Raw genomic sequence first — 24,682 nt, forward strand, 5'->3', positions numbered from 1 at the left:
TTCGATAACCTAGAAGAAATGGATTAATTCCTAGACTCATACAACCTTTCAAAACTGAATCAATAAGAAATAGAGAATCTGAACAGACCAATCACAAGTACAGAGATTGAAACAGTAATGAAAAACCTCCCATAAAACAAAAATCCAGGGCCAGATGGCTTCTCTGGAGAATTCTACCAAACATTCAAAGAAGATATAGTACCTATCCTTGTCAAACTATTACGAAAAATTGAAGAAGATGGAATGCTTCCTAACACATTCTATGAGGCCAACATTACCCTGACACTAAAACCAGACAAGGACAACACAAAGAAGGAAAACTATAGGCCAATATCACTGATGAACATAGATGGAAAAATCCTCAACAAAATATTGGCAAACTGAACACAGCAAGACATTAAAAGGATCGTACACTATGATCAAGTGGGATTTATTCCAGGGATGCAGGGATGTTTCAACATCTGCAAATCAATGTGATATACTACATTAACAAAATGAGAAATCACACAATCATCTCAATAGATACAGAGAAAGCATTTGACAAGATCCAACATCCATTTATGATAAAAACTCTCATTAAAATAGGTATAGAAGGAAAATACCTCAACATAATTTGACAAACCCAAGCCAATATCATACTTAATGGTGAAAAACTGAAAGCCATCCCTCTGAGAACAGGAATGAGACAAGGGTGCCCACTCTTGCCACTCCTATTCAACATGGTACTGGATGTGTTGGCCAGAGCAATTAGGTAAGAAAAAGACAAAAAGAAATCCAAATTGGAAAGGAAGAAATGAAACTTTTGCTATTTGCAGATGACATGATTCTATATACAGAAAACTCAAAGAATCCACCAGAAAACTATTAGAAATAATCAACAACTACAGTGAAGTTTCAGGGTACAAAATCAATCCAAAAAAATCAGTTGCATTCCTAGGCACTAACAATGAACTAGCAGAAAGAGAAATCAAGAATATAATCCCATTTACAATTGCAAGAAAAAGAATAAAATACCTGGGAATACACTTAACCAAAGAGGTGAAAGACATGTACACTGAAAACTATAAGACATTATTAAAAGAAATTGAAGAAGACATAAAGAAATGGGAAGATATTCCATGTTCATGGGTTGGAAGAATAAACACAGTTAAAATGTCCATACTACCCAAAGCAATCTACAGATTCAATGCAATCCCAATCAGAATCCCAAGAACAATATTCACAGAAATAGAACAAAGAATACAAAAATTTATATGGAACAACAAAAGACCTTGAATAGACAAAGCAACCCTGAAAAATAAAGAACAAAGCTGGAGGCATCACAATCCTTGACTTCAAAACATACTACAAAGCTATAGTAATCAGAACAGCATGGTACTAGCACCAAAACAGACAAACAGATCAATGGATGAGAACTGAAAGCCCTGAAAGAAAACCACACATCTATGGACAGTTAATCTTTGACAAAATAGCCAAGAATATACAATGGAGAAAGAAAGTCTCTTGAATAAATGGTGTTGGGAAAACCGAACAGCCACATGCAAAAGAATGAAAGTAGACTATTATTTTTGCACCATACACAAAAATTAACTCAAAATAGATTAAAGATTTGAACATAAGAGCTGAAACCATAAAACTCCTAGAAGAAAATATAAGCAGTACACTCCTTGACATTGGTCTTAACCACATCTTTTTGAATACCATGTCTACTCAGACAAGGGAGACAAAAGACAAAGTTAACAAACGGGACTACATCAGACTAGAAAACTTTTGCAAAGCAAAGGAAACCATGAACAAAATGGAAAGACAACCCACCAACTAGAAGAAAATACTTGCAAATCATTCATCAGACAAGGGGTTGATCTCCAAAATATATAAAGAACTCATACAATTCAAGAAAAGAAAACCAAACAGCCAGATGAGAAAATGGGCAGAGGACATGAACAGACATTTTCCCAAGGAAGATATACAGATAGCTAACAGGCACATGAAATGATGCTCAACATCACTAATTATTAAGGAAATGCAAATCAAAACTACATGAGATATCACCTTACACCAGTCAGAACAGCTATAACTACCATGACATAAAAACAACAAATGTTAGAGAGGATGTGAAGAAAAGGGAAGGCTCATACACTGCTGGCGGGAATGCAAACTGGTGCAGCCACTATGGAAATCAGTATGGAGACTTCTCACAAAATTAAAACTAGAAATACCATACAATCCAGCTATCTCACTACTGGGTATTTATCCAAAGAACTTGAAATTAACAAAACAAAGAGACTTATGCACCCCTAAGTTCACTGCAGCGTTATTCACAATAGTGAAGATGTGGAAGCAACCCTAGTGCCCTACTACAAATGAATGGATAAAGAAGATGTGGTGTATATATACAATGGAATACTACTCAGCCATAAAAAAGACAAAATTGTCCCATTTGCAACAACATGGATGGACCTTGAGTGTATGATGTTAAGAGAAATAAGCCAGACAGAGAAAGACAAATACTGCATGATTTCACTCATATGTGGAAGATAACAAATACAGATTAGTGGTTAACAGAGGGGAAGGGGTTCGGGGGTGGGTGGAAAGGGACAAAGGGGCACATATTTATGGTGATGGATAAAAATTAGACTACTAGGGGTGAGCATGATGAAGTATATTCAGGAATTGATAAACAATAAGGTACACCCAAAATGACACAATGCTATAAACCATTATAATCCCAATAAAATTACTTTAAAAAAATTTAATTTTGCAGACTGATGAAGAACAATGCTTTTTTAAATCTTTATCAACATTAATCTTTGGTTTATCATATTTACAGATTATTTTATATTATTTTCTTCTTCAAATTATTTTAATCTTTTTTTATTGTATTTTACTGAGTTCTATTTCAGGAATGTATTTTATATACATTATCTCATTTAATCTTTACAACAATGCCAGAACACGGAAATTTAGAAGGTTGTCCAAATTATCACAATGGACAATCTAGGATTTGAGCCAAATTCTGTTGGATTCCAAATTAAATTCTCTTAATAACTGTATTACGTGTGAATGTATAGGTTATTATTTAGGAGATAATATTGAAGTTAATTATTTGCACCTCCAAAACTTTTATACCATATGCTTAAATGGTACTGAGAACTTGTTCCCTTTCCTATTTCAAAAGGTGTACTTCAAAGTCTTTCTTCGCTTTTGACATCCTAAAGGATAAGGTGACTGTGAAGTATGCAGAAATTTAGTTGAATTAATTCCTTGCTTTCAATTATAAATTTTAATTATATTGGTTATTGATTCTTTTCTTTCTATTTGCTCCTGGAATAGTAGGTTGTATTTAAGTATTTTTCTTCATTCTAATAAAATTGTGAATCATATATACAATAAATATTATTATACTTTATTATACATATTATATATGTTTTGTATACTGCTATATTGTTATGCATTATTTATATATGATTATATATAGCTTACATATTTTATATATAATTTATATATTTATATATAATTTTAAGATCTATTTCTCCACTTTTCTAACCATAATCTATAGGGGAAATAAGAAAATATCTACATTTTTGCCTTTTTTTCCTACTAAGTTTACTTACTCGATATGCATCAGCTGTCTTAGAATATATTTAGTTTTTGTTGAGGACTAAATAATGAACAGATAAGCATCATTAAAAAGTCCTTTATGGGGCTGGTCCCAAGTTTGGCCCGCTCCGCTCTGGCAGCTGGATTCAGTTCCCGCATGTGGACCTAAGCCACTAGGTAGCCATGCTGTGGCAGCGACCCACATACAAAACAGAGGGAGACTGTCAGCTTGGGGCAAATCTTCCTCAAGCAGGAAGAGGAAGATTGGCAACAGATGTTAACTCAGGGTGAGTTTTCCTCAACAACAACAACAACAAAAATTATGTTTTTAGCCTTTAATTTTACTAAAGATCTCAGTAATATTTTCTGGTAATAATAAAGTAAGAAAAGACACATCAACATTTCTGTTTTGTATGTAGTGAACTCAAAGTACAGGGGAAGTAATTGGGTCCTTATTCTAGGCCCTGTTACTTAACATGCATCTCATAGAGAATCAACCAAGTAAATCAAACAGAACCTGTGACTCTTGATTTCAATTTGTGTATTTACAAATCTGAGCTAACCAGGCTCTTCACAATGAACAAAATAAATAATTTCCATTAAATTTCTTACCTGCACAATGTCCCTTTCAGCATATTTTCCTCTGGAGGAAACTCTTACATCATCTCCATCCAATTCGATCATTGCTTGAAAATAAAATAGGATTGTTTATCCAGTGCACTTTAGCAATATAGACTAAATATAGACTAAATATAGACAATATAGCAATATAGACAATATAGACTAAAGCAATGTAGGCAATAAGGAAATCAAGATGTATGAAGTAGCAATATGTCCTCTGCAAAGGCAGAAAGCTTAGTGATCCCATCATCTCTTCAGTCATTTCTCCCACAAAACTTGACTGAGTGCAAATTTTATAAGTGAAGAAAGCAAACCAACACTTCATGTGACCCTCGGAAAGATGAGAGCCAACGCAGTAGAGAAGTCTTTAGGGACATCTCTCCATCCTTGGGGTTCTCAATTCTGGATTACATGCTTAACATGACCGATTGGGCAAATGATGCTAATACATTTGATTTTAATTTTTTCTTTCTAATTTAGGAAACTTGGCACTAATCATCACAGAATTTCCAGTAATAACTTGAACCTTATTCTCATCAAAACTACAAAGCTATATATCCATATTGCCCAATTTCCATTTTATAAATAGATTTAAAAACAAACAGGCATTGGCTCTGCCCTTATATTGATTGAATGAAGTATGATTTTTTTCTGAAGTAAAGTATGATTTCTTTGTTGGTTAAGAAATAATTTCAACCTTAGAGAGATCAGCTGGTATTTGAGAGTGCTGTGATATAATGGGACAGCTGGTGATACAGTAATGTTATGATGCAATTAAGAACATTTTCTAGAGTTTATTAAATTTTCAGTGAGAATTCTCTAAATAATTAATTACATGAGGAATGCTAATCTGTGCTTAAAGTATAATTCTATTACTGATAATTCATTTTTTATACACATGACATTCACCAGACTCCAGAGAGCCACTTGCGATTATAATGTTTTCCTCTTCACCTGCCAAAAAATATTGCTCAATTGGAATACAATCCTCACCTTTCTGTTATTTTCTTCAGTGCTTGGATAATGTATGTGGGTTAAAAACATTGTTTTCAATTTTACTTTTCTACACATCTTCGTGAGTCAATGTCTCAGCTGAAGCATTGCTAGTACACATAATTGATAGCCACCACTCAATAATTTGCTTAGATACACATTATATGTCATAATTTAGCAAAATGTGCATATGACCAATAATTAAGTAATTAACTTAGTCAAAACAGAAGACCTACTTTTTATCCCCTACTTATTAGGAATGAAAATAAGAGAATTCATTATGCTCAAATATTTCCAAGAGTTAATTCCTCTTTTCAGTCTAGGTTTGTTTTCAAAATTTCCATATTACTTTGAGACATAAATATACATTGATAACGACATGCCAGAAATTTCAGAAACTTCTCCTTTATTATCGAATTTGCTAATAACTCATAATGATTACCTTACACTCACTCTAAAATGAAAAACAAGAATTAGATGATAATCTGGGTCTCATCTCCCACAATTCCCTATATTCTCTCTTGGTCTTTGTGAGTGTTTCATTCCAGTTAAAGAAAAGTGCCAGTCGATTAGACAATAATGTATCAGAATGAGATCCCATAAAATAACTGCCACTGTTGAGCATGTCTTTTGTGTTAAAAGGCTGCACATAGCAAGAACTGGAGGCTACCCTTTAGAGAGCAAGAAGAAGAGAAATGGTGCGTAAGCGGTGGAAGGGTGACATTCACCCTTCAAGTTTTCAGATCATCTGGTCCACCAAGGAACCTGCGATTGTAAGCCACAGTTCCCCACTAGTACCTCTCCTTGGAACAAGGTGTATGAGAGACAGACCTGCACTTCTTCGTAGCCATGGGAGACACAATGAAGTTAGGACTCCTATTTTCCCCCTTCTCCTGACTCAGTTCAAAGCAGATAGCTAGATGCTACTTTAATTTGACTTTTGCCTTTTCAGGGTAAAGAAATCCTGCCTTGAAAAATCTTTCTCTTGATGAAGTTGCTTCATAGAGAAGTGAAAATATCATTAGGGGAAAATTGTACAGAAAGTTTTAAATTGTTCTTATTAAACTACAGAAATAAGAAATTTGAATACTCCTTAATCTCATAGTTTATTCCTATTTCCTCTACCTTCAAAGAATGAATAGCAAAATATTGCCTTTCCTCTCCATGCAAATAATGTCTTTCTGGTTAAAAACGTGTAGATGTTGGATTTAGGTGGTTAACTGATAAAATCTGCAAGTTTTCGGGCCAGCTGGTGGCATAGTGGTTACGTTCGCGCACTCTGCTTTGGCGGCCCAGGGTTTATGGGTTTGGATCCCAGGCATGGACCTACACCTTGCTCATCAAGTCATGCTGTGGCAGCATCCCACATACAAAATAGAGTAAGACTGGCACAGATGTTAGCTCAGCAACAGTCTTCCTCAAGCAAAAAAGAGGAGGATTGGCAGCAGATAGCTCAGGACCAATCTTCCTCAACAACAAAAAATAAAATAAAAAATCAAGTTTTCTTTCAGTTTTTTCCTATGTCAGTTTACATGTGTGATATATAAACTTACTCTATGGTAGATATGGAGGTGCAAGAGAAAGGCTCTTCTGATAGGATAGCAGCAATTTGAATGTAAATCAGAGATTTTCTATATTAACTATGAGTATTCTGTCCTTTTCTTCATAGCCATGGAGAGAAGAGATGTGTTTTGAGAAGAAAGAAAGAAAAAAACTTTAGAGAAGCATCTATTGTCTCCTAGTGGAATAGTCTACTTTCTAGTACGGAGCCTGGAAGATTTTCTCTCCTAACAAACTTCCATCATGGTGAAAGACACCAGGTGGTGCAGGAGCCTAATTCCTTGTTGACGTGTTTGCTGGAGGAAAGTTTCACTCTAATTCCCAGGAGGAAATTCTCCTGGGAAGGCAACTTCCCTCTTTGTCTATAATGTTTACTTATCTTTCTGCATGGAAAGAGGATGATTCATGGGATTATTAAGATCAGGAGAAAGCACTGACCTTGATTCTCTTTCTTTTGGAGCAGCCTATCCTCAGGTTGAAGGCAGTTCTTCCTACGGCATGCTTACTAGGCAAGGCTCTGCCCCTGAATGGAGGAGGCCTGGAGATGAGGGTGAGGTCATTTAGTCTCGGGGGGAAAAAGTGTGATAAGTCTGATTCTGTGAATAGGTTAACCAAAATTCTCCAATTCTGCATTGCTAGTAATAAAGTTTATACTCTGGTCTCTGTCTGAGTGATTCCTGCATTTTTTTTCCCAGCTAGTTCAGGAAGTCAGAGAAGGAAATGATGATCATACCTCAAAACCCTAATAAATAATTCATTGGGAACAAAAAGACATGAAGAAAATAAATAGCCATGGCAGTTGAGTGAGGGTAATACCCAAATAGCTGGGCCTGCTGCTCTGAATAGAAATATATGACCAGAAATATACACCAGGAAGGGTCCACAGCTCTGTCTTCATGTGGTACGCGTGGCGGCTCATGAAGAACAAGTGACCGAGATTTCCCATCTCTGAGGTCATCACCTAACGGTGGACTTCCATAGGAGTTTGGGAGACCTGAGATGTACTCAATGAGGGCTGCATCCTTGCAAGGCAAAAGCAAATTAGTAGCCAAAGAAGAAAGCCTGAGTTATGTTAACCTAGCAACTGGTGAAGTTTCTGAATTGCAGTCTATCACTGATTAATGCAGATGATCAGGAGCACGAAACGTTAATAAGAAAGATGTGTCAGCTTTCCTGACTCCATAGAGGTGGCTCAAGTTCATGCCTGAAGTACAGTCCAAACAGAGGCCAATATTCAGAGACAGAGAAAATATTAGCAGAGGCAGCAGCAGTCAGAGCTAAAGGACTTTTGCTTTAGAAACTGGAAGATGATAATGATGCACAGGGTGACCAGCCAAGCACAGAATCAAAGGAAGGAATTTTCCAAGGTCAGCAATATGACTGCCTATGGTGCTTCACCCGAGACGGACTGATCTACACCGTGCTCATGGAGGAGGCACTGGTGGTTAAATGAGAACCATCCCAGCGATGATCACACTATCATTAGCCACCTATGTGCCGAAACCAACCTGTAATGTACCAAAGGTTGTTCCACATATTCTAAAATAATTCTCATTTCCAAAGTCCCAGGCTAAATAAACTATCTTTGTCAGTGCAAAAACACCTGAACCAGGTGAATGTTATGTGGTTATGCAGTTGCTGTCTAGCATAGAGCTCTCTTAAAGGAATTCACCAGATGACTAGAAACATGTCCTTAAAGAAGTTTATCCAGATCTCTAGTTACACAAACACCTGTCACTTAATTGGCATTTGAACAAGGCCTGGGCCAAACAGAAAACTGAGTAGAAAGTCAATTTAGCATAATTATATAAAGTCTCATTAAATCTCAGATGGTCAGTTCCATTTTCATTTTACTTTGCTCTTTCACTTAACAGAACTTACACAGTTATAAAACTAACGTCTAGCAACTAGCCAGGGTCTGGAAATTCACTAAAGTAGTGTATTATGCTTGTGTTAACATTTCTATTCACAACCTAATGGTTTATTAATTTAGCACTCATCCTTAAAGGTTTCTAGTGAACCCAGTGTGTGTTTTGCCTTGGGAACAAAAACTCAATTTATCACTGTCTTAAGAAATACGATTTTGAGGTACAAACCATCTCTAATGAAACAGAAAGCTCCATGTTGAATTAATCTACACCAGAGAGATAATGTCCTACTTAGAGGGCAATCTTTTAATTTGCTCACCCTTAAAAGACCTCATTGTGAGATCTATATTTATGTCAGTGTGTACATGGGCATTCCATACAAATCCACATGCACACTCACATTCTTACATGCAAAAAAGAGTGATAGAAACCTAACAGTATGATGGATCAGATTTAATAAGCTGCCAAGGAATACTATTGAAATTTTGTTACTCACCATCAAATTCTGCTGGGCCAACACCTACTATAATTATTGACATTGGAAGTTTTGAAGCCTTCAAGGAAAACACACAATTAGTTCACAATTAAGAAACTGAGTTCTTAAGAAAAGAATTAAGAATTAAGAAGAAAATAATATCCTGAGTTTTATTTGATATTTTTTCACAGATGTTCATTAAAATAGTTTTGAACATATTTAAAATTAACACAGTAATATACTTGATTCCACTTTTATCCTTTCTGAACTCAGTACATAGACAAAGTCAGTAGGACATTCTTTGGGAATGAGCAGCCTCGGGTAAGATAAAACAGTAAAAAGTGTGGAGCATCTGCTCTCACTTGCTATTCTCAGCCAAAATCTTCCTAAGCTGACTTTGGGTATCTTTGGTCTCTTTTTTCATGTTCTCTCTCCTCTCAAAAATCTTTCAGTTTCTCAAGGGGAAAAAAGGTACAATATTTGTGAAACAGGAGCACCTTACTCTATCTCATTTATACCCAGGGTTAGGAAAAGCAATTTCCATTGTAAATGAGTGAATACCAATGATAATTACAGAAAGTTATTATTAATATGATTAGTTATGTATTAAATATCCATGAGATTGTGAGGAATACTGAATATTTGATGTTATAGCATATTTTTCCATCATATGTAACACTAAAATGATATCATCACTTTAAATAATTTAATGGTAAGAATGTGAGATCCAGCAACGTATAGATGGAACACTATAGCAACCACATCTTCAGCTATGAAGGTCATTGAATTATGAATAATTGTTCCTTAGTGCATCATGTCCTATTAGCTTAAACCTAAATTATTGAGTCCACATTTTAAAGCACACACTAATGTCACTGACCAGAATATAAAGAAAATCAAGATAAATTCAACCCAAGTGTGTCTAGTTAAAAAATAATAAATAAATAAGTGTGTAAGTCTTTACCTCTCCTACTTTTTATGTTTGTTTTTTCTAAGTATATGTCTATAAAGCATTTGATGTTTTCCCCACATGTAATTATTTTTTCTCACAGCAAGCAGCTAATTATATTTCCTTTATGCTATTAATAATTATGAATTATGATAAACAATTCATTCATGCTACCCATTTTTATTAAGTGTCTACTTTGTGCCAAACCTGGACACAGAAAGGTAAGTAAAAACAGATAATTTTATAATTACCATCTAGTAAATATAGATTTTATAGATTATAGTCTAATAAAGAAGATAATCAATAATCATAAGAAATAAACACATAACTAGGAATTATAATGAGGAGAATGGTTTTTGAATCAAGCCCAGTTCCTATCCAGTTCTACAGAAATAGGAATGAGGCAGCACAGTTCTCTGGTACCTGAAATGTAAATATTAAGAAATATTCTGTACAAATCCTAAGATTGGGTACAGGTACGTCAAACTAACAGAGATAAATACACTCATGCACAAGAAGATAATGCTATTATCTTATCTTATTTATTTTTTTCTGGAAATAATTTTGTTACAACTCAATTATCCACATCCTTTAGCTTGGCCCTTATGGGTCAATGGTATAACGTGAGTTGTCTGGATAAGGTTAAGAATGCAATCGGCTGCAAAGGAGTGGACAATTTGTTTCTCTGTTAAGTCAACTAAAGTAGACTGTGGTCTCAACCTCAGTAGCAACATGCTGTCACTTAGCCAGCCCAAGACTGAATGACCGCCACTCACGTTAACTATGGACTCCTTGGTTTGAGCCATATCCGAGATAACACCATCCGTCACAATCAGGAGCACAAAATACTGGGAGCCATCCTTTACGGAAGAGGCATATCTGAAAGGCAACAAAAAGGTAAGGAATACCACAGAAAATAAAACAGTTTCTCTCTATTTGATGGTTGCTAAATATAATTTGGAATAGTCAACAAACCTCTTAATCTCAAGAAAATATTTAAACACGTTAGGAGCTTATATTATGCAAACTTTCAAATATACGTTTTTCTGAAATAGTAACTAGAATAACAGAAACATTACTACATACCAGCACCCAGAAATGCCTGGCTGCTTAGAATTTCATTCACTAATAAAAGATGAGCTGGATGACAGTATGTTTAGCACAAAGAAATGGATATAGCTTTTCGAAATAGACACCCTGGCTAAGCAACAAATTATACGCATGATCTTCAGTACATTAATTAAACAAAGCTTTATTTTCTTACCTTTAAAATTGAGATAATAATATGCCTTTGTATTACTGAACGAATAAAGAAATTTCATGTATGATACTCAGTATAAAATACAATTCTACCAGTAGGAGCAATAATCAAAAATGCTTTTTGTTTTGGTACTAGATAGAGGTGAGGGTTGCACAACACTCAATGTGCTAAATGTCACTGAATTGTACACTTTAAAAAAGTTGACTTTTAGGTTATGTGGATTTCACCTGAATTTAGAAAAATGCAATGGAAGAGATGCTTTTTGCCACATCCATAATTCAAGTTCTTAATACATGTTAAATTGATGGAAGATGGGAAGAGTTAGAACAAAGACAAAAATTAGGTATGTAATACGAAGAATTCCAGCACCTGAAGTAGTTGATCAGAATTCTTACCAAATGATACTCAGTAATTTAGAAGGGAATTTAACAAATATGTCATATGTTATTATATCTCTTTTACCCATCACATTCTACACTCTGGGTATCTAGATTATATTCTCAAAAAGGATAACTTTTATGATTTTTAGTACATAATAATATGCAATTCATATCCAGTAATGAAGGAGCATTATGGTGCCCTCAGGAGATAGAGAGTTCAACAGGAAGACTTTGGTCTATCTACTTTGTAAAAATCTTCAAGTAAATCATAGAACATTTGGTTTCAAGAAAACTTCCATTGACTGGCCAATAAGATTCCTTCACAACCTAAAAGACCCTAAGGGATCAAGTTCGAACAGGTCGGGAACACACCAACAGCACATGTCAGGGCAAAACATATTTTTTGGAGAGCAGAGTTAACAACCATATGAACAAGAACCATAGACTACAGAAACTAACCACTGCTTGTGCTGCTAATAAAATGACTGGTAATTTCATAGATTGGTGAAGAGAATACAGTAAGTGGCATGTTCACACATTTAAAGATAACACTGAACTGATTCCACAACATATGGTCAAAAATATTTCCACCACAATATTGAACAATTAATCTTGGACATTAAGGAATTTTTATTAATTTGATGGCAGCACAATCAAGGAAAAGAATCCAATCCTATCCAAGAATATATAAGCATATTCTCTTTTACGCTTAATTTTTTTCTTAAGAAGTCTGATTATCTCCCTCATGAATTAATTTTTTAATTTTTAAACACTCATTTTTTTAAAAAGCATTTCTTACTCACTATACTTCAGAAATATAGGGTTTTATATTTCATGTGATTAACAGAAGGCTAAAAATAGTAGTGAGAAAGAGCTTCTAAAAGTACAATAGTATAGCTTTTATGCTTTTCTTACCCAATGATTCTCTTAAAATGGTAAATTTCTACCAGATACAAAAACAATATGAAAAGCTGAGTATTATGCAATCTTGTAAACACCACCTCAAGTGGCTTAACTGTCTGATTTTCTTTCTTTCATTCTTTGTTTTGTATTTACTTTTATTTCTCTTTCAATACTTCTGGTTACCCATGGAGAAAGTCTCAGTTGTTGTTAGTATGTCTTTTTTTCTCCAGCTTTATTAAGGTACAATTGGTATACAAAAAACCGTACATAATTAACGTATACAATTTGGTGACTTCGGACATGTGTGTACATTTGTGTTACCATCAAAACAATCAAGGTAATAAACATATCCATCACCTCCAAAAGTTTGTGTCCTTTTGTGTGTGTGTGTGTGGTAAGAACACATAACATGAAATCTACCCTCTTAACAAATTTTTAAGTGCCCAACACCTTACTATAGGCACTATGTTGTAGGGCAGAGCTCATGAATTTACTATCTTTTATATCTGGATTTTTGTGTGTGTGAGGAAGAGTGGCCCTGAGCTAACATCTGTTGTCAGTCTTCCTCTTTCTGCTTAAGGAAGATTGTCACTGAGCTAACATCCATGCCAATCTTCCTCTATTTTGCATGTGGGAGGCTGTTACCGTATGGCTTGATGAGTGGTGTGTAGGTCTGCACCTGGGATCTGAACCCACGAACCCTGGGCTGCCAAAGCAGAGCGCACAAACTCAACCACTATACCACCAGGCCAGCCCTAATACTTGCTTTCTTTTGATTTTTTGATAACAGACATCCTAACAGGTGTGAAGTGATAGCTCATTGTCACTTTGGTTTGCATGTCCCTGATCATTAACAATATCAAGAATCTTTACATATTCCTGTTGACTATTTGAATGTCTTCTTTGGAGAAATGTCTATCCAAGTCCTTTGCCCATTTTTAAATCAGGTATTTGCTTTTTGCTATTGAGTTGTAGGAGTTCTTTGCACATTTTTGGAATTAACAGTTTATCAGCTATACAGTTCACAAATATTTTCTCACATTCCTTAGGTTTCCTTTACATTTTGTTGATGGTTTCCTTTACTGTGCAGAAGCTTCGCAGTTTGATGTAATCCCACTTATCTATTTTTGCTTTTACTGCTTGTGGTTTTTGCATCATGCACAAGAAATCACTGTCAAGACTAATGTGAAGAAGTTTTTTCCCTATGTTTTCTTCTAGGAGTTTCACGGTTTCAGGTCTTTAATCTAATTTGAGTTAATTTTTGTGAGTGGTGTAAGATAAGAGTCCAATTTCATTCTTTTGCATATGAATATCCAGTTTTCTTAAAACCATTTATTCAAGATATTAGCTTTTCCCCTTTGTGTATTCTTGGCACACTTGTCAAAGATCAGTTGATGGTATATGTCCAGGTTTATTTCTGGGCTCTCTCTTCTGTTCCATTGGTCTATATGCCTGTTTTTATGTTAGTACCTTGCAGTTTTGATTATTGTAACTTTGTAGTATAGTTTTAAATCAGGCAGTGTGATGCCTCCAGCTTTGTTATTTTCGCTCCAGATTGCTTTGGCTATTTGGGGTCTCTTGTGGTTCCATACAAATTTTCTATTTCTGCAAAAAATGCCATTGGGACTTTGATAGGGATTGCATTGAATTTGTAGAACAGTTAGGTAGTATGGACACTTTAACAACATTAATTCTCCCAATCCACGAGCACGGGATGTCTTTATTTGTGTCTGCTTCAATTTCTTTCATCAACATTTTATAGTTTTCGATGTAAAAGTCTTTCAATTCCTTAAGTTTATTCCCAAGTGTTTTATTCTTTTTGGTGCTACTGTACATGCGACTGTCTTCTTAAGTTCCTTTTTAGATAGTTTGTTGTTAGTGTATAGAAACAACTGATTTTTTGTATGTAAATTATGTATTTTGAAACTTTACTGAACTCATTTACTAGTTCTAACAGGTGTTTTGTATTTTTTGTCTTTAGAGTTTTCTACGTTTAAGATCAATGTCATCTACAAACAGAGACAATTTTACTTCTTCCTTTCCAATTTGTATGGCTTTTTCTTCTTGTATTTGCCTAATTGCTCTGGCTACATCTTCCAGTACTATGTTCAATAGAAGTGAAAGAGTGGGCATCCTTGCCTTGTTCTAGGTCTTAGAGGAAAAGCTTTCAGTGTCATACTATTGAGTATGATGTTAGCTGTGAGTTTTCCATAAATAGCCTTTGTTATGTTGAGGTAAGTTTATTCTGTACCTAATTTATTGAGAATTTTTTTTTTTATCATGAAAGGGTGTTGAATTTTGTCAAATGCTTTTTCTGTATCTCTTGAGACAATCATGTGGTTTTTATCCTTCATTCTCTTAATGTGGTATATCACATTTATTGATTTGCATATGTTGAACCATCCTTGCATCTCAGGGATAAAACCTTGTTCACAGTGCATGATTCTTTAACGTGCTATTGTATTCAGTTTGCTAATACTTAGTGAAGGATTTTTGCATCCATATTCATCAGGGATGTTGGTCTGTATTGCTCTTTTCTTGTGGTGTCTTTGTCTGGATTTGGTATCAAGGTGATGCTGGCCTCATAAAATGAGTCTGGAAGTGTTCCCTCTCTATTTTTTTTGAAAGACTTTAAGAAGGATTGGTATTAATTCTTCTTTAAATGTTTGTTTGAATTCACTTGTGTAGCCATCTTGTCCTGGACTCTTTTTTTGTTGGGAGTCTTTCAATTACTGATTTAATCTCCTTATTTGTTATTGGTCTGTGCAGGCTTTCTGTTTCTTCTTGATTCATTCTTGGGAGGTTGTATGTTTCTAGGAATTTATCCATTTCTTCTAAGTTGCCCAATTTGGTGGAGCGCAATTGTTTATAATAGTCCCTTATGATATTTTTTATTTCTGTGACATCAGTTGTAATATCTCCTCTTTCATTTCTGATTTTGAGTCTTTTCTCTTTTTTTCTTAATTTAGCTAATGATTTGTTGATTTTGTTTATCTTTTCAAAAACCCAACTCTTAGTTTCATCAAATTTTTTCTATTGTTTTTCTATTCTCTATTTAATTTATTTCTGCTCTATATTATTTCCTTCCTTCTGGTAACTTGTGCGTAGTTTGTTCTTCTTTTTCAAGTTCCTTGAGGTGTAAAGTTGGGTTATTTGAGATTTTTCTTCTTTTTAAAAATGTGGTGTTTATCACTATAAACTTCTCTGTTAGTACTGCTTTTGCTGTATCCCATAAGTTTTGGCGTGTCGTGTTTTCATTTTCATTTGTCTCAAGACATTTTCTAATTTCCCTTTTGATTTCTTTTTTGACCCAATGTTAATTTTCATTTGTCAGTTTTCCTGATTTCCTTTGGTTATTGATTTCTAGTTTTTTTCCATTGTGGCCAGAAAAGATACTTGGAATGACTTCAATCTTCTTAAATTTGTTAAGACATGTTTTATAACCTAGCATGAGATCTATCCTAGAGAATGTTCCAAGTGCACTTGAAAAGAATGCATATTGCACTGCTGTTCAGTGGAATGCTCTGTATACATCTGTTAGGTCCAGTTGGTCTATAGTGTGGCTCAAGTTTGGTATTTCCCTATTGATTTTCTATCTGGATGATCTATCCATTATTGAAAGTGGGGTATTGATGTCTTCTAATATTATTGTATTGCTGTCTATTTCTCCCTTCAGAAACGTCAACTTTTGCTTTACGTATTTAAGTGCTTTGATGTTGGGTGCATTCATATTTATAATTATTGTATCTTCCTGTTGAACTGACCCTTTAAAAAGTTTTATTCTTGGGGGCTGGCCCCGTGGCCGAGTGGTTAAGTTCGCGCGCTCCGCTGCAGGCGGCCCAGTGTTTCGTTGGTTCAAATCCTGGGCGCGGACATGGCACTGCTCATCAAACCACGCTGAGGCAGCGTCCCACATACCACAACTAGAGGAACCCACAACGAAGAATATACAACTACGTACCGGGGGCTTTGGGGAGAAAAAGGAAAAAATAAAATCTTTAAAAAAAAAAGTTTTATTCTTTTTAATAAAAGTTGTATATATTTAGGGGCCAGTCTAGTGGCGTAGTAGTTAAGTCTGTGCATTCTGCTTCGGTGGCCCAGGGTTCACAGGTTTGGATCCCAGGCATGGACCTAGCATGACTTATCAAGCCATGTTGTGGCACCATCCCACATAAAATAAAGGAAGATTGGCAACAGATGTTAGCTCAGGGCCAATCTTCCTCACCAAAAAAAAAAAAAAATTGTATACAATTAAGGAGTACAACATGAAGATTTGACATACATAATGAAATGATTACTACAGTCAAACTAATCAATATTCATCTCCTCACATAGCATATATTTTTTTGTGTGATGAGAGCACCTGAAATTTACTGTTAGTAAATTTCCAATATTCAATACAGTATTAACTATAGTCATCATTCAATAAATCTCTAGATTATTCACCCTACATAATGCAACTTTATACCCTTTGACCAACCTTTCCCCATTTCCCCTACCTCACTGCTCCTTATAACCATCATTCTACTCTCTGCTTCAATGTATTTAACTTTTAAAAATTCCACATATAATTGAGATTATGCAGGGTTTTTTCTTTCTGTGTCTAGCTCATTTCACCTAACGTAACATACTCCAGGTTCATCCATGTTGTTGCAAATAGTAGGATCTTCTTTTATAAGGCTGAATAATATAAATATCACATAAATTGACCCTTTTTATCATTATGTAATGACCTTCTTTGTCCCCTGTGACAGTTTTTGACTTAAAGTCTATTTTGTCTAAGTATAGCCACTTCTGCCTGCTCTCTTTTGGTTATCATTTGCATGAATAACTTTGTTTCACTTCTTCATCTTCAGCTTATGTATGTCCTTAAATCTAAGTTAAGCCTCTTCTAGACAACACATAGTTAGGTCTTGTTTTTTAATCCATTCAGCCACTCTATGTCTTGAGTGGTGAGTTTAATCCATTTACATTTTGGTTTTCTTTTGATTCATCAGGAAGTATACCTAAGAGAAGAGGAGAATATATTCATACTACCAAGAGAAGTAGGGATGGAACCTGAAGCAGATATAGTAAACTTGGAATTTCTCTAAAGTTTGTTGTTTGATCTTAAAAATTCATAGACATTTTTCATTTTACTTTATAATAAATATGTGCTTGTATTAATGCTTTATATTTCTTAACTCTGAGGAAAATTAATGCTGTAGAAAGATACATGAGTTTATTGTATGGCTCTCACTATCGTTAGACACACTAATTTGAAAATAAATTACATTTGACATAAGAACTATTCAATCCATTTTAGTCTTGATCACCATCAGCACCATAAATTAATCTTTTTAAATTATTCATTGCTCCTATGGCATTTGCTCTACACATTGGCATATCATTGCACTTTGCACGTAAATCAAAATTTCAAACAAAAGAATATTTGGTACAACTATTTCTTCTAATTTAGCGTATTTTAAAAGTGTGATATATTTATGATAAAATAATTAAAATGCTACAGAAATGTATGAAGGAGAAAGCAGAGGCTGATCACATTTCAACCCTTCTTCAAGGAGGTAACACTGATATATAACTTGCAGATTCAAATTATGTTTTAAAGGTACTGAAGAAGCTTACTTCTTAAAGGAACCTAATGATAAATGTTTTTGTAAATTCCATAATTAAAACACATTATTAAAAGCCCACCAACTGTCTTTTTTCCAATATGGGCAATCTATAATTTATATTTTAATATCACTATGACAAATCTGAGGGAGAAGTTAACTTTGTCAGAATTTTAGAATTCAAGCACATTTCTTTGGAGTCTTTGTCAAATAAGTTTCTGGGATTGTTTCTATAAAAGTTCATAAAAGGTTGGCTCAGATTTATGGAATATTCTTTCAGCTCATTATTAGTTCACAAGAATAGAGAGGGCGACAAGACGAGATAAGAAACCGACTAAGGAATGTTTTACTTAAGTAGTTTAATTTTGATATACACAATGAATGAAATCTTCTTAATAATAAATGAAGGGATCCATTTAAATATTTCAATACAAAGTAATTTTTATGTTACTAAATTGCTACTCAAACTACTTTTGTCAGTGTAATGAAGTGATCAACTGTATACACGATAGGTAGTTTTCTTGCACTTTCTTTTGTGTGTCTTTACCTCTGGAGCTGAGATAAAAAGTCTTAAGTATTCAAGGCATCATAACAAAGTGATTTGGAATCAGATTATTCTGTTTGGAATTTTAGCTCCACCACAAATGGCCACTCTACATATTTATTTCATCACCAGTAAAGTAGGAATAATAACACTACTGTTACCTCTAAGAGTTGTTGATGATTAAAAATAATCCATGTCATAGCACTGAGCATATTGCCTAAGATAAATCATAGGCTAAATAATGATTATGGTTTTGATTTTATTATTATTAATCATACAGATAGAAGAGACAAAATATAACACATCATTTAGATTAATTTTAAAAGTTAGTTATAGAAATTCTAAAATAAAGAAATGTTATCTCCTGAAAAATGAAAATTAATTTTAGCTCATTATCTGGATCCTGGAACTTTCTTAAGATCAGGAAAAAAAAACCGAAAAAAATACAAAAGTCTAGCCAATAGTTAGAAATTGACAGATCCCTCTTAAAAACTGAAATGTGACAGCCTCAAATCAAGTAACTGGTTAGGCACAGCAAAGAAATGATTAATAGTTAAGAAACAAGGAATATCGCTTAAGTGAAAAAAATAGTGAAATTTTCAAGATAGCCTGAAAAGATAATTGACATTTTCATTGGTGTACTACTTTTATTTTTGAAGTAATAAGCAGATAAAATATACCAACAAAATGTATTTCAAATAACTTGAAATTACTGAGGTAGAATTTTAGATGAAAAAAAATCTTTGAAAAAGTGATCTCAACAGGAATATAAAAATTATAATTGCCATATTCAAGAGTAAACCTAGATCAGTCAGGGGATGAGTAAACCTCTCTTTTAGTCAAACCACTTAATCATAAACACATGACTCACTTAACAGTTTTTTCCAACTGTAATTAATCAATGAGATTTAAACAGAGTGTTGTAGAAATTACGTATATTATTAGTTTATATACGGAAGGATCTGAAAGTATTTCTCTGATTTTAAATTTGTTTTCTACTTACAGCATAATGGTAATACCCTTCTCTTTTGGTGCCTGTTGTAGTGGTTACTCTTATGTGCCAAGGTGGCTAGGCTATGATATCCAGTTATTTAGTCAAATGCTGATCAAGGTGGTGTTGTGACCACATTTTGTAGATATAGTTAACGTCTACAATTGGATAACTAAGTAAATGAGATTATCTTTGATAACGTGGGTGAGCTTCATCCAGTCAGTTGAGGGCCTTAACAAAAACTAGTTTCTCAGAGAAAAAAGAATTCTGACTCAAGACTAACAATATCAAATCCTGCCTGAGTTTCCAACCTGCCAGCTTGCCTTACAAATTTCTGACTTACCAGCCCCTACCATCACATGAGCCAATTCTTTAAAATAAATCTATCTATATATCTATATTTATATATCCTATTGGTTCTGTTTCTCTGGAAAACCCTGACTGACATAGTAGGTATCAATCACAATCACACTTTCCACAGGTCGTTAGGGTTGACTAGGCATTAGCATTAATATTATAACCTCGCTTATTAAAATGTATGGGGTACAGAAAATTCGATTGAAAAAACAGGTGTGGATTTCTTGGTACATGCAAAGTATTGTGCATTATATTCTTAGATATATATGCTTAAGTCAAAATTCCTGTCTTTAATGTAGAAAAGATCTAGATGTAACAATGGAGTAAGAGCAAATTAGTAAGTGCTGTGATAGAAGTAGACATGGAATGACATCATAGACCAGAAGAAGTAGCAAGTCTCTACGACTGAAGTGCAGTACATTTGGGAGAATGTGGAGGGAAATGAGGTTGGATGAGTGGGTGGTAGTTGGATATTGGAAGTTCTTGAATACCAAACTAAAGTGTTTGGGTTTAAATTTGTGACAAGGCATCAACGGATGTTGAGCAGGATTTTCTACATCACTTGAAAGGCTGTTCCCCTACAGCTCTGTGAATCAAGGACTGGCAAAGCAGGAAATTAGAGGAAAGGGGTTGGAAAGGCTCAGAATAGCACATAAAACCTTCAAGTTTCATAAAGTTGACGCCTTGGGTCTTGGCTATTTCACAATATTGTTCTCTCATTAATATTTTCTCAAAAGTCAATAGTCTTACCACATAGATTTCAGTTCTAAAAATGAGCATGTGCTTAAAATTATTATTCTTAAAAAGAAAAACAATAAGTATTCTTCAAAATGTTTGTAGAAAACTATTATAAATAACTAAGCTTTTACCAATATAGAAAACACACTTTTTAAGGGGAAAAAATTCAAGCAAATAAAAAAATATGAACATGTATTTGCTTTTGACTTTGCAAAAAGTAAGTTTTAATGACAAATATCTTAACATTGACAGAATCCATTTATTAGATACCTGTTGAGTACTTACCTCCTATACATGGGCATGGTGAAGTACCGTTGAAATGCATTTAAGAGTCACAAAATGCACAAGGAGTTTATATAAATAGAGGTCATACGCACTGTAACTAAGGCACTTCTTTTAATTTAGAAACAAATAATAGCTTGTCTTTTAGTTGATAAATTTCTTGGATGATAATTTTGGGTCAGATACAAATTCCCTATCTTAATAAAAGCTTGGAAATAAAATTAAACATAACTCAAAGATAAAAGAAAGGAGAAAGGCATTTCTTATATAGACTCACAATAAGAGATATTCAAATTGTATTGGAAGGACAAGATGATCACCAAAAAAGCCATATCTTACTGTGTTTCTTATTTTTTCTCATTAAAAAAATAATAGTACAGAATTATTAGATCATGAATTATTTTCAAGTAGTCTGAAGGTGTTAGTTGGCAACTACCTCTATATTTGAGAATTTTAAAAAGCTGGACAAAACATAAAAAATGGTAATAGAAGAGTGTGGAGCATGTAGTTTTAAATGGTGTCTAGAAATGCACCTAGAAATTTTATCTAAAAACATAACTTTTACAGTAGAGATGTACCAAGACAAAAAATAGCAAATTAATTGGTATGCATTGATAAGAACATTTATAATAATTAGCATGAGTTCACACAAAATAAGCCCTATCATTTTTCTCTTTTTATAAAAAACAGTGATCTGTATGTTAGTATGTGAGAGAGAGTGAGAGCCAACTATAATTTATCTTACACTAATATTATTTGACAGCCATCAAAAAACTAGGAAAATAGAATACAGGTAACACTACTAATATAGGCTAATGCAAAAGGCTAGGATGTGTTTTTCAAACTACAAGTAATGACCCATTACTGGATTCAGAAATCAATTTGTGGGTCAAGACCTGCATTAGAAAAAGGAATTGAAAATAACAGAACACCTTAGAAATAAAGAGAAAATATGAGATAAGGATAAATATAATTTCATAAATAATCTTTTCCTAGTTATGTGTGCACAGAGTTGAGACGTAAAATTCATAGCTTAGTACAGATTGTGGATGAAATTATTTGAAAAACCTGAGCTAAAGGGTCACACTCAGAGAATGATCATCAATGTATCACTGTCAACCCGAGGTGGATTTCCACAGGAGACTTCCACTGGGGTCAGCTCCGGGTGCAGGGGTATTTTAGCATCTTGTCCACGTCCCAGATAATGAAAAGTAGAACACATTTAAGTTGTTGATGATGTCCAATAGGGAGACAGTAAAGTACCAGAACCTTCAAACAGAGAACTGAGGTTTCATACTGCCTGTGTACATTGATCCAAATGCCGTATTTCTTCACGTTCTGGCTACATATTCAGAAGAAGATGAGATACAAGAGCGATGGTTTTTTGATTATCTAAAATAAGGCAGGGTTTCATAGCATTTGCAACTAGGTCAAGCCAAGCTTTCAGAGATTTTTAAAGTGATGTCTAATTTATTTATGCTCCAATGAAAAAAATAAGTAAGCATATACAGATTTTTACACCTTACAGTTTTTTCAGAACACGTATTTGGAGTCATAAGCAATTATATTCTGATCTCAATACTATGTACTATATACAGGTAGAGCTCTGGGAATTTATAAAATTAGCTATTACATTAATTTCAGAGAGGTTAAAATAATGTGCCCTATATATCACTGAAAGTCTTCAGTCATCTTCCTGGAATTCAGTCTTTTAATATCTCTGTGCTACTATGGAATGTAATATTAGACGCAAATGATTTACACAGCTGAGATCATGATCAATCTTGTTATTGCTCTCATAGGTGCCTTTTCAGAAACAAATTCACATTTTCCATGGTTGAATAAATACAGGTCTTAACATAATCCAGTGTATGTTTCTTCACTTGAGAGGTTTTTTGGTGAGGAAGAATGGCCCTGAGCTAACATCTGTGCCAATCTTCCTCTGTTTTGTATGTGGATCGCCACCACAGCCTGGCTTGACCAGTGGAGTAGGTCACTGCCCGGGATTTGAACCTGTGAACACAGGCAACCAAAGCGGAACAAACTGAACTTAACCACTATGCCATTGGGCCGGCCCCTTTGCTTGAGATTTTGATGTAAAAGTTCTTAGCAAAGTATCATGATAGTTCAATGGAGAGTCTTTCTACTGCATATCTTTTTCCTCACTTTCTTGGAGGTGAATTAGAAGAAAACTTTCATCTGTGGAGTCACGCTAGCAATAATGTTACGATTTCACTGTGGCCTGGTACACTAGAATAAATATCTTGTTTACTTCTACTTACCTTGCTACATGATTAATTACAGGAGCAAAGTTGGTTGGCCCATACAGTTGCACGGATTTCAGACTCCTATAATAAGCCTCCATGACCCCCTCAATGCCATCACAGTAGGGGTTTTGAGGGTTCCCATTCTGTAGAAAGTTACAGGCAAAAAACAGCAAAAAATGTAATAGTGTCTAAAGATCAACTGAAAAAGAGAATAATACACATTGATATCCATACGGTTTTTGGAAGAACACTCATTTATATATTTATAATAGCAAAAAGTTAAATAAATAAATAAAGTGGTCAACAATAGATTGCAATATATTACATAGATTGTGACATGTTGATATAATGTGCAATCATTAAAAAAGGATACTCTTCCCAAAAAGGACAGGAGAAAATTCCAAATAATCTTGAGAAGCTGAATACCACAACACTTTATAATTAACACTGTTTTAATTTTACACAGGTCTGTGTACACATAGATATGAACATATGAAAATCCTGAAAAGAAGTAAACAAAATATTAACAGTGGTTACCTCTCGGTGGTTATATAATTGGTGACTTTTATTTCATTCTTTAAACTATTCTATATTTTCCATGTTTTCTGCAGTGATATGTATTAAAATCAGGAAAAAAAATAAAAATAAATGCTATCAATTCAAACAATTTTACCTTATAGAAGCAAAAATGTAAAATATCTGCCACATGCACATTTTCACACCCCAGTTGATAACCCCAACTAGAGAAGTGGCAGAGGGAATGTAATTTGGTGTGAGAAATACCAAAGCAAGCTAAAAGGAAAAAAAATCAAAGGAACATGTCCACGTTGTTCAAGGGAAACGGAGCTTGCTACCAAGGGGATTCCTATCCTGGAGATGGCATCCTTAAGGGTAACTTTAAAGCTGAAGACCTAGGCTAGATTTTTGTACCTTGAATCCTTTGTTATTATTGGGTTTAATCCTTCTAGTTCAGATTCCACAAATAACACAAACGGGCAGTGTATTAGTTATCTATTGCTACGTAGCAAATTATCCCCAAAGTTAGCCGCTTAAAACATTTATTATCTCACCCATTTTTGGGGTGTCAGGAATCCAGGAGCAGCTTAGCCTGGTGGTTCTTGCTCAGGATCTCTCTAGAGCTTGTAGTCAAGATGCTAACCTAGGCTGCAGTCATCTGAAAGCTTGACCAAAGTTGGAGGATCTGCTTCCAAGTCTCACTTAAATGGCTGCTGCCAGGGGACCAACATGAACTCTGCATAGAGCAGCTTGAGTGTTCTCACA

At 34.4% G+C, this 24,682-nt stretch overlaps 1 protein-coding gene across 1 annotated transcript in view; it reads right to left on the minus strand.

Annotated features, from left to right (window-relative positions):
* The window catches only part of CPNE8 (copine 8), a 209,546-nt gene that overhangs the window by 13,022 nt on the left and 171,842 nt on the right, over nucleotides 1–24,682 (minus strand). The window contains exons 16-19 of the mRNA XM_014868145.3: nucleotides 23,417–23,544; nucleotides 10,843–10,945; nucleotides 9,139–9,196; nucleotides 4,213–4,286 (exon numbers count right to left, since the gene is read on the minus strand). Of these exons, the coding sequence (XP_014723631.1) occupies nucleotides 4,213–4,286; nucleotides 9,139–9,196; nucleotides 10,843–10,945; nucleotides 23,417–23,544 (363 nt within the window). The remainder of the gene's footprint in view (nucleotides 1–4,212; nucleotides 4,287–9,138; nucleotides 9,197–10,842; nucleotides 10,946–23,416; nucleotides 23,545–24,682) is intronic.

Source organism: Equus asinus, chromosome 22 (genome assembly GCF_041296235.1).
Source record: "Equus asinus isolate D_3611 breed Donkey chromosome 22, EquAss-T2T_v2, whole genome shotgun sequence".
Lineage (NCBI taxonomy): Eukaryota > Metazoa > Chordata > Mammalia > Perissodactyla > Equidae > Equus > Equus asinus.